Raw genomic sequence first — 11,905 nt, 5'->3', positions numbered from 1 at the left:
TCTGCAGTCCTCAGTGCACTATTCATGATCCTATGTGCTGGGTATTCCCTAGGCAGGTATATCTAAGGAACCCACTACTATGTGTTGAGTGGCAAAAAGAGATAGCATGCCACTCAGTCTAGTGGAGGATCTAGCTCCCAACTGGTTTATGTTCTCTTCTGAAGTCTGCCTAGTGAGTCTTTTAAAAGCATTTTAAATAGATTGTTAAGTAGCTGTAAGCAATGTTCCAGTAGTTCTATTGTATAACAATCCACCAGATCCCAATTCTGTGTCCCAGAATGTTTAATCTGGCAGCATAGCAATGACTGTGGGTACAAATAGCTGTTGTGGAACCCTAATTCAATGAACAAGAGATACTATAAAAATTATGCTTAGTAAATTGTGCCCTTAAGGTTTACACAGACAATGAGTATAATGAAGGAGAATCAGAACTGAGCAAGATAGCTCCCTTGAGCTTGCCTATTGTGAAGTGTTCATGCTGCCAAGAAATAGAGTAGAAAGGGATTAAAAGACTTATTTACAGGCATTTTTCAAACTATATAAACAGCTGCGAAAAGCTGGCTCTAAAACCTTGTGTTTGATTGCTGACTATATTGTAAGGAAAATACATGTGTACATGAATGCCAATGTATTTGTTAAAATCAGTTCATTGCCATAAAGGAAGGCAGCTTTTGTCCAAAATCTTTTATTTACTATAAAGACAAAACCACCAAAATAGGTACAAATTATACTATAAAATTGGTTCAAAGGGGTAAAAACTTTAATTAAAATATCTTGATATATTTAAAATAACAAAGGATATAATGAAGCCAAATTTTCTTAACCTAGAGATCTTTAAAATTTACTTGCACAGTAAGGTGCTAATAGAAGTTAGCCCTTAAGCCCTGGAAGTCTTAGGAAATCAGTCACATAGCAAATATAATTTCAATGTGAAAGTGAACTTTGGTAGAAGAAAATCTATAGGACACCTGAGGTAGTAGAAACTGGAATAAACAGCAGTAGACGTTATTTACAACTTAGGTACCAAATAACATTAAGAACACAAAAATAATTACACAATACAATTTTCAGTCCAGCTTTGATCCAAATAAAATAAGATTACATCACATCTGCATTAAAAAAAACCCCACAATTACCAGCAAGCTGAGGGAAATGCAAACAAACTCAGACAATGCTTTTAGACACCTAGAGGCAGTCTGAATTTGATATGTGGTAGACATGGTGATCTAGAAAGGTAATACTGATTAGCTGAGGTTCATCAGTTTATACAATTGACAATTTTGCCAGAAACTGCATTAATCTGACAACTGATCTTCCAGTACATGAATTGGCAAGAGCGCATCCTTTAAAGCTTGCACAGAAGAGACTTGGAAACAATCTGATCAGAGTAAATTCTAAACTGTCAAGAAACAGAAGTCAAATACAAATACAGAGCTACCAAACTTCACATTTCAATTTTTTTTAACTCTTCAAAGCCTGTCAATCTTCAAAAAGCAAAGGAAGGTAATGTTTTAAGAAAAATGCACATCCACATTTAATGACATTGCTTTTATTTAACGCTAGCATGATCACTGCTGTAAACCTCACTTGTTTTGTTTCCAATCAGCGAGTCGTACATTGTCAATAATGTACAGTACTATAGCTTATTTAGTTTGTCCTGAGTCTTTGAGCATAACCAATTTCTGGTCAATAATTCAACTGGCTTCTGAAGAGTTAAAACTTGAACAGTTATTAAAACAAACTGATTATAAACACAACCAGTATTTTATTTCAAAAAGACTGACCAAAAGCAAAAGAATAGCTGCCATTTTCCTTCAGTAATCCATTCATCAAAATCTAAAAGCCTGCCCTTAAAAACCATCATGAAACAATTAAAAATCTTTGCTAAAAAGTAGTTTTGCACTCTTGTTGAAGAATTTTCTCGCATTATACCTGTGGGTTATATTTTTCAAGTCCAAGCACATTTTTTTTTCTGAAAAACTCTTAATTTTTTTTTTAAAAAAGAGCTTAAGTGATTTTCTTTTCCTTTTTAAAATACTGCCAAATTACATATTTATCAATTGTAACTGTAAACAGATGATGCATGGTAGAAGGAAAACAGCAGGCAAATCCAACAATGGTGGAAATGAACACAGTGGTAAATTGAGAGTAAGACTGGATTTTAATATTTGGCTCCCATCAAAGGTTGACTTAGAATGGACGCTGGGTAGTGGCAGGCTTGACATAAAACTTTTCTACACAGCTTTACCATGAGAATTATTACATGAAAGAAAGGCTCCAAAACAGTTCATTTGACCCTTGGTTACAAATTCTGTTATCGAAAGTAATTGTGCATTTCCCCTTCCCACTTAAAATACTGACTCAATGGCAGTATTTTATTCCAGATTTCAAACAAATCTGTATCACAGTCTTTTATAACAGGTTATCCAGCAATATTTAGCTTGAACCAAGTTCTAGCTACTATGGGCGTTTTAAAAAAAATCACTTATTCCCTGAAGGATAAAATGAAAGCACAGAACTGTAACTTCCAAGGGGAAGTTACAAGGCTAGCAGTAAATGCACATTGAACCCAAATTGCCATGGTCAGTGACTTTTAGGAAGGCAAAATGTGGATTCAAAACTATCAACTGTTTTTTTCCTTCCACTTAAAGAACATGGAAAATATAATGCACAGACACTGTACCTTCTTAATGATGAGTAACGAAAACAACCTAAATTGGGTTGTAGAGCCCATAACTGCTGATGTTTGCATGGTGTGAAATGGAAATGGGATTGCAGTTTTTAAATGGCTCCTGAGCCCCTCAGCTGCTAGTATTGCTGAAAAAGTGCTCCAAAATAATAAAAAAATTAAAAACCACTTCTTCCACTAAATAATCATGCAGATTTAAAAGAGGAATTGCTTTTTTGTTCACGAAGAGCCAGATCTTTGAGAAAGGCACAGTTTACATATTTCTGCAGTCTGTGAAATGTTGCATACTGAGCTTAGGTAAAGATCTCGATTTGTCAGTCACATACTTAAGTACAGGTCCTCTACTGACCTCAAGTCCTCAAAAATGTATAGTTAAGGCCAGCAGAACAGTTAATACATACTGCCATGCAAAACTGCACAGGAAGACCATCACTGTTCTATATTCAGTAGCATCATGTTCAGTGTATCCCCACTTTTACATAACAAACTACCACGTAGTGCGGAAGACAGGGTGTTTCAGCAACTCCCTTGCTGGGGGTCTGTCCTGAGGTTGAAGCTCCAAACACCGAAGCGCCACATCCCTTAAGCCTGGAGAGAGATGCGGTGGGATTGATGGAGCTGTGGTTGCACTGGCAATCTACAATCAGAAGAGCAAACACAGGTTATGTTCCAGACTCCTCCTCGTAGGATACCCCTGGATGCAGACTAGAGCAAAACCTCTGCAAGACTCTGAACTGCAGGACATCTTGCTTACATTGCATGCAGTCTGGTTAGCACTGCTTAACATATATTTGTCTTTATCTTTTGCACATTTTGTATTTCCCACCCATAGAACTTTAGGATTGGGGTTATTCCCCCAAATGTTTGTGTGTGTGTGTGTGTGTGTGTGTGTGTGTGTGTTTTGTAACTGCTTACTATCTTATTGCACACAGACACAATATCAAAACATAACGGCGGCAGAAGAAGCAAAAAATAAAATAAAAAAGTGTGCAGCTTAGCCTAGAATTTGTTACAATATCTGATCTGCAGGATTCCTAGAAAAAAAGAGTTGTCTTGTTCAATCAGGGCATTTGCCTTTTCAAATTGGTATAGTTGTGCAGTAACACTAAACCAACTGATGTAAACAACTAGCATAAACAAGATTTACACCTGTAGTTCACCTAGCTTACATTTAAGAGTTCTGCCAATATTCACTGCCCCTGAAGACTTTACTCAAATCTCTAAATTTTCTTCTTTAATTTCTTAACACTGTTTCCAGTCTATCTAGCTTCTTCATCTTTGTACATCATTTCAATGAATGGTCTTTCCAAAGACTGAAGTTGCTATTGAACAGCGTATGGTACTATTCAGATATGGATGACAGCAATAGGATCACTGGGTAGATCATGTACAGCAGGGTTTTTAGTAAGTTCTTGATGAAGTCCCAATCACTGTCTTTGCAACTCTAAGTACGGTAATAAAACCCAGTCCTAAACCTATGAAAAACAGAATCCTCAAAAATGTGCCCTCAATACATTTGTTTGGCAGGACCATGCTAATGAATATACTGTACTTATATGATATTCTCAATTAGGGCAAATTTCATAAGATGCACATATTAGAGAACTGTGGGTACTTTCAGACTAGGATATTTTTCAAAATAGAATACATTGTCCTTTTAAAAGAACTTAAAAAAGCATTTTTGGCAGCTCTAAATTTGTTTCAATGTTGTCTGTATGGTATAAGAATTGCTCCCATCTACAGGCTTTGTAGATAATTCTCTTACTTATCGCCTTACCTTAAATATCAAAGCAAGATGATTGGAATGTTTCTCTGCGTTCCAGGGGGGTTTAGCACAAGCCATTTCTATAATGGCACAACCAATGCTCCACACATCACAGCTCCTACCATACTGCTGGCCTCTTAACACCTGAAGAAGAAGAAAGACAAGTTTAATTTCTATAAATCAGTGGTGCCTCGCAAGACGAAATTAATTCGTTCCGCGAGTTTTGTCGTCTTGCAGTTTTTTTTGTCTTGCGAAGCACGGTGTCGGGAAAGTTTTGGAAAAGCTTCAAAAATCACCAAAGTCTTTAAAAACCTCAAAAAAGGCTACCACACCACGTTCTATGAGTTGCTCCTCGAAGTCAAGTCGCAACTGTATTAACGGTGTTAAGAAAAAGGAAACAAACTTGCAAGACATTTCTGTCTTGCGAAGCAAGCCCATAGGGAAAATCGTCTTGCGAAGCAGCTCAAAAAGCAGCTCAAAAAACAAAAAACCCTTTCGTCTAGCGAGTTTTTCGTCTTGCGAGGCATTAGTCTTGCGGGGCACTACTGTATTTTAAGAATCATCCATGGTTAACAAAATGAGAGTTTCAGCAGACACCTCTGTGTGAGATAATGGGAGGACTGACAACTTATTTATTTGAATTCTATACTGCTCTTCATCCAAGGAGCAAAGGGAGGTTTACAATATAAAAACAAAATACATACAATAACAACAGCAAAAAAACACAATCGCACACACACAGTGTAAAAGGCCATGAATTTTTAATTAGTCAAAGGCAGGCATAGGCAAACTTGGCCCTCCAGATGTTTTGGGACTACAACTCCCATCATCCCTAGCTAACAGGACCAGTGGTCAGGGATTATGGGAACTGTAGTCCCAAAACATCTGGAGGGCAGTTTGCCTATGCCTGGTCAAAGGTCTGGGAGAAGAAGAATGTTTTTGCCTGGTGCCTGAAGATATGTAGCAAAGGCACCAGGCCCTGAGGAGAGCATTCTACAAGCATGGAGCCACCACAGAAAAGGACTATTCTCGTGTTGCCAACCCTCGATCACAGGGTCTGGGTCAGTTGATATGGGAAGAGGTGGTCCTTGAGATATTGCAGTCCTGAGCTGTTTAAGGCTTTATAGGTCAAAACCAGCACTTTGATTTGGGCTTGGGAACTAATTGGCAGCCAGTGCAGCTGGGTCATGATTGGTGCTATATACTTAAATCGCCTTGCCCTGGTGAGCAACCTGGCCGCTGAATTCTGCACCAGCAAAGTTTCCAAACCATCTTCAGAGGCAGCCCCATGTTTTGCAGTAATCAAACCTAATCTAACCTATTCTGCACACCATCCAAGCAGAAATATAACTAGATACAGTGACAAAGAGCAATAACTAAGAGCAGTGATTAGATACAGACCCAAGGAGCAATTTTCCATATTTCAGACCATTGGCTCAAATTTGCTACATTCTTGTTCAAGGGGGAGGGGAAAGGGGATGTGGGCTGGAGTGTTTCTGGGGTTGCTGCTGGCAGCAAACTCTTTTCTTAGTTTAAACTCACTACCTTCAGAGATCTTGTCCTACTCAAGAGGTTCAAAATAAGATGGTGTCAGGCACAGAGATAGCATGGCATGGTTTGGTGCAGGCAACCTTGATCAAGTTGGCTTGATTCGAATAACCATAGTTGTTGTTATAGTCACATGTTTGCCAATCCAAGTAGTGGAACAAGGGAATGTATAATCTTTCAAAAGGCAAGTAGGGCAAAACTACACTACTTTCTCTTGTCTGCATTGAACAGGATGCCTCTTTAGGTATTGCAGTTGAGCAAGCATGTAGGCCAGTGATGCGGAGTATTGAACATGCCAGCCAGAGCAGCGAGTTCAACATTTGGGAGGGCCACGGGTTCCCCTCTTCCGTCTTAAGATAATAATCAAGCAGGTAATCTTCTCCCAAAGTTGCCCCACTGAATTCTTACCTCGGGTGCCATAAATGCAATGGTCCCCAACAACTGTCCTTGAAACTCTCCAGCGCCAGTTCCTTTAGATGCCAACCTAGCTGCAGCTCCAAAATCCGCAATTCTTAACCTATGGCCTGTGCTGTCAATTAACAAGTTGGCACCTGTGAACGTAATAAGAAATTAATTTAGTTGCTGCTGTGGGTGGGTTTCTGTGAGGGAGACAGACAGGCTTGGGTGCACACACATGGTAGAAACAAAAATTACTATCAATCAGAATACCAAAGATTTGGGTATTTTCCTTCAGTGTACACAAATAGCCTCCATTCAAAATTAGACAATGCCATATAACCAAAAACTGCAACCTTTCTCCAAAAGTGACTTTCTCCCACCAAATATTGAAAAAACACCTGAAAGATTTCTGCCCCTGTAAACCAAACTCTGTTTTTTTCTATTGGAAGAGAAACAGGAGCAATATTTATCAACAGAAGGTCTTGCAATACTGCTGTAGCAAGTTACTTTTGGGTGTGAGGTAGGGTGCTCACCAAAATACATTTTTATCCTGCTTGCAAACAGTTTAGACATACGTGAGAACAAAAACCACTGAGTAAACTATATCACCACCATTTCTTCTATTGATGTTTAATGTTTTCAGAACACAAAGAATATAAAGGCAAATCTTATGCTTGAAGAACCTAAATGAGTACAGGAACCCCCAAATACAATTTTTTAAAAATAAAACCCTTCATGTACCCATTCCCCCAACTAGACACGTTAGCATGACATGTGTTCAATCATAAATCTATTCTAGCTTGTTGTTGCATTAATCTCTGGATTTTTAACAGGAAAATCTGGACAGAAATTTATATATCTTACAATACTGTATCTTTAAAAGTGCTTTTTAATAATTAAGGTATGGCTTTTGAGAGTTGAGAACTGCATCACAAAATCTGGAGAAGTGCAAAATCCAAAGGTAACAGAAGTCTTGGCGCTCTTGAAGGAAACTGATTTTCTAGATCAGTTTTCCATTTCTATTGGAGTTTACACCCACTTTGGCACAGAAACTGCTTTGGTTACCCTGCATGATGACTTATGTCAGGAGAGAGACAGGGTGAATGTGTCCTTGTTAATTCTCCTTAGCCTCTCAGTGGCTTTTGGTACTATCATTTTTTATTTTATTTTTAAATATTTATTAGGGTTTAAAATAAAAATAGATATAATAAACAGTATAACATATGTCTTAACATAATTTCACATTTTCTTTGGACTTCCTCACATCTCCCGCTCTCACTTTCATCGTTATAACTTTTTGCCAGCAATTTATCATCTTATTTGCATTCTTGTGTCCCATCTATATATTTATAATCTTGTAATTCTCAAAAAAAAAAGTTTATATTTTCTCAATCTCACTCATTATCTTAAGTCATCTAATTTAGTGGTGCTCAATTATTTATGATCTAGCATCCTGCTTAACATTCACTCAAATTACAGTATTTTTGTAAATAAATCTTGAATTTCTTCCAGTCCTCCTCCATCTTCTCCTCTCCCAGGTCACGGATTCTGCCGGTCATCTCGGCCAGTTCCATATAGTCTATCAGTTGCATCTGCCATTCTTCCAGTGTGGGTAGATCTTGAGCTTTCCAGTGCTTTGCTAGAAGTATCCTTGCTGCTGTTGTTGCGTACATAAAAAATGTCCAATCCTTCTTTACCACCCCTTGGCCGACAATACCCAAAAGAAAGGCCTCTGGTTTCTTTGTGAAGGTATACTTAAATACCTTTTTCAGTTCATTATAAATCATTTCCCAGAACGCCTTCACTTTAGGGCAGGTCCACCAGAGGTGGAAGAATGTTCCTTCACTCTCTTTACATTTCCAACACTTATTATCAGACAGGTGGTATATTTTTGCAAGTTTGACTGGGGTCATATACCATCTATATATCATTTTCATTACATTTTCTTTCAAAGCATTGCATGCAGTAAAGTTCAACCCAGTACTCCACAACCTTTCCCAGTCCTCAAACATAATATTATACCCAGTGTCCTGCGCCCACCTTATCATAGCCGATTTAACCATTTCATCTTGTGTATTCCATTTTAACAGCAAGTTATACATCCTTGAAAGTACCTTAGACTTTGGTTCTAACAGTTCTGTTTCTAGTTTCGATTTCTCCACCTGGAACCCTAGTTTCTTGTCATTTTTAAAGACTTCTTTAATCTGAGCGTAATGTAACCAGTCTCGCACTTTATCCTTCATTTTCTCCAAACTCTGCAATTTCCAGTTATCTCCATCTTTTTCTAGTATTTCCCAATATTTTGGCCATTTAGCCTCCATATTGGGTCTTTTTCGGGCCTTAGCTTCCAAAGGTGAAAGCCACCTTGGAGTTTTGTTTTCCAACAAGTCTTTATATTTTGTCCAGACATTAAACAGTGATTTTCTGACAATATGGTTCTTAAAGGCCTTATTTGCTTTAACCTTGTCGTACCATAAGTATGCATGCCATCCAAAAGTATTGTTAAACCCTTCCAAGTCCAACACGTCAGTGTCTTCAAGAAGTAGCCAGTCTTTTAGCCAGCAGAACGCTGCGGCCTCATAATACAACTTTAGATCTGGCAGGGCAAAGCCCCCTCTTTCTTTTGCATCAGTTAATATCTTAAACTTAATTCTGGGCTTTTTGCCCTGCCAGACAAACTTAGAAATATCTCTCTGCCACTTCTGAAAGCACTCCGTCTTATCCAAAAGGCTTTTGGTACTATCAGCCATGGTATCCTTCTGTCTTCAGGTGCTCTTGGAGGAAACTGATTTTCTAGATCAGTTTTCCATTTCAATCAGGGTTTAGGCCCATTTGGACACAGAAACTGCTTTGGTCACCCTGTATGATGACCTCTGTCAGGACAGGGAAAATGTGTCCTCTTTAATTCTCCTCAACTGCTCAGTGGCTTTCGATGCCATCAACCCAGACCTGCGATCATCGTTCTTCATGTGCCTCTCCCACGAGAGGTCAGGAGGGTGGCAACACAAGAACAGGTCTTTTCTGCGGTGGTTCCCTGTTTGAGGAATGCTCTCCCCAGGGAGGCTTGCCGGATGCCTTCATTATATGCCTTTAGGCATCAGGTGAAAATGTTCCTCTCCATTGGCTGAGTAACATCCTGTTTCCTTGTTGTTAGTGAGGTATTGGTTTGTTTTGTTTCTGTTCCTGTTTTCTGTCTCTTTATATTTTGTTGGAAGCTGCTCAGAGTGGCTGGGGCAACCCAGTCAGATGGGCAGGGTATAAGAAATAAATTATTACTCTAGATTATTATTATTATTATGTATTATGCATTTTTATGCTGTGAACTGCAGGGTGGTATACAAATTTAATAAATAAGCAATTACAGGTTATAATAACTATAGTAGCACTGTTCTTACCTTTGACATCTCTGTGAATTATCTGATTCTCATGAAGGTAAGCAAGGCCACGAAGCAACTGTTCTGTGTAGTTCGCAATCACAGAATCTTTGAAGGCTCCATATTTACTTAACAAATGAGCAACAGATCCCCCTGGAAGATGAGAGTTAACATTTTAGTCATTAGTACACTGCTCATGAAAACAATCTGGATTTTACTGCCATTGAAATAGTTTCAAAATTGGGTATACCAATGCAGACAAGTGAAATAGTTTTAAGCTCAACTTTCTAAATTTACTTTTGGGGTCGTAGTAGTTTAGAATTTCCTTTATCAGAAAGAGTGGCACGTACACGAAACATAGTATTGTATCATTTACACCCCACAATTTGGGTAAAGTTAATTTCAATTTAGAGAGATGGCAAAAGGGACAGACTTAGAAATCTAGAGGCAGGTGGAAAGAGATGAATGCAGTTTGGGAACACACTTACCTGCCATCCATTCTATAAAGAGATTGTAATTGCTCTTCTCACACGTAGCACCCATCATTCGAATTATATTAGGGTGATTTAGATGACCCATCATTCTTATCTCTTCCCGCAGAGCTTCTACCACCTCTTCCTGCTCAGATGATGTATTCCTGACATATGTCACCTGCATCACACAAAGCCAGGTCAAATTTTGCTTCAACAATAGAGGATCGTATTGACATTGTTGTAACTGAAGCTGCAAACCATGTTGAGCACCTTCAAGAAAGAGGTTCAACATAGGACAGGCTATCTGATTCTACCCACTATATAAAACTTCTGTTTTTGTTCTCTTGCTTTCTTCTTTCCCTTAAGCAACCGCAGGCAGCCACTTCACATGCGGAGAAAAATGGATTTTGGAGAAATGTATAAACTATGACACGGGAAGTGCAGAAGAAAGATAAACACTCTTGCTGAACATGTATGTTTCCTACCTTCCTAAAGATTCTCCCCATGCAAGGGGGAGGGGGGGGACTTAGTGTGTGGAGCTGCCTAGAATAAAAGCAGTTTTCATTATCACTTCCTCTAATAGTCCAAGTCCTTCCCTATCTTAAGGCATTAAGTTGGGCAGAATATGTGTAAAAGAAACCAGTGTCAAAATTTTCAGAACTAACATAACTGAGGACAAATCTTTCTAGACCTCTGCACTACCTTGATTTTCTTTTCCGAATATTAAGTTAATGCTGACAAAACTTTCACATTACAACAGAGGAACATTTACCTGTTTCACTGCCATTAACGTCCCAGTTCCAACATCCTGAGCTTGATAACATGAAGAAAAGGCACCAAGGCCAATTTGTTGACCTTTAAGCCATTCTATATCTTCCCTGTAATGGTGCTTTGCTTTGGTATGCCCAGGCAGCGTCTCTGGTGTCTGCAAATTAAACAAATAGCTGTCTATGAACCCATTAACACCCACTGTTATCCAAGAAAAGGATAATTTTTTAAAAAAAGACACACATCCTAATAATTTCAAAACACAACAATTGTATCCAAGTTTATACAGTACCTGTATATAGGGTTTTGTTCAAATTCTAAAAACTAACCAGTCCTAATGTTTCACTATCGAACTACTTGCTTAATAAAGTCTTACATTTGGAAATATCACCATGAGATATTTCTTACTGCAAAGACAAAAAAGTAACACACAAAAACAAATGGAGGGGGTAGGATAGTCTAAGAAACTGCTAGATAACCACTGAAGAAACAATACTCTCCCAGTAGCAGATAATGAATAAAATTGCAAACTGTGTACCAGCAAGTAGATGATCTCTGTACAGTTTAGAATTGCTATTATATGTATGTCTTTTATTTCTTCAACAATTGTAGTGTTTGGTATACATCACAGGGGGGTTCCCTTGATAAAACATTTGTACCTTGCTGACTGGTGGAGGTTATTGTGGAAGGCTAGAGGACACGCCAGTTGGGAAGCAAGACAATTAACTTTATTGCCCCACACCAAAAAGAACAGAACAGAAAAAGAAATCTTCTCAACTCCAAGTGTCACCTAAATCTAATGACTAAACCATGGAAGTGACAGTATCCACACAGAGATAACCAAATTAGCACAGAGTAAATACTGAATTCCTGTCTTAAAGCAACCTAA

General features: G+C 38.4%; 1 protein-coding gene across 2 annotated transcripts in view; it reads right to left on the bottom strand.

Annotated features, from left to right (window-relative positions):
* Positions 1–669: 669 nt before the first annotated feature.
* The window catches only part of MAP3K1 (mitogen-activated protein kinase kinase kinase 1), a 63,719-nt gene continuing 52,483 nt past the window's right edge, over positions 670–11,905 (bottom strand). For both annotated transcript variants that reach the window (XM_080972258.1, XM_080972257.1), the window contains exons 15-20: positions 11,021–11,173; positions 10,264–10,426; positions 9,797–9,928; positions 6,411–6,553; positions 4,467–4,598; positions 670–3,326 (exon numbers count right to left, since the gene is read on the bottom strand). In XM_080972258.1, coding sequence (XP_080828384.1) covers positions 3,177–3,326; positions 4,467–4,598; positions 6,411–6,553; positions 9,797–9,928; positions 10,264–10,426; positions 11,021–11,173 — 873 coding nt within the window. In that variant the 3' untranslated portion in view covers positions 670–3,176. The remainder of the gene's footprint in view (positions 3,327–4,466; positions 4,599–6,410; positions 6,554–9,796; positions 9,929–10,263; positions 10,427–11,020; positions 11,174–11,905) is intronic.

Source organism: Podarcis pityusensis (assembly GCF_964106645.2).
Source record: "Podarcis pityusensis genome assembly, chromosome: 11".
Lineage (NCBI taxonomy): Eukaryota > Metazoa > Chordata > Lepidosauria > Squamata > Lacertidae > Podarcis > Podarcis pityusensis.
The sequence above is the reverse complement of the archived record's forward strand: the minus strand, read 5'-3'. Positions and strand labels throughout refer to the sequence as shown.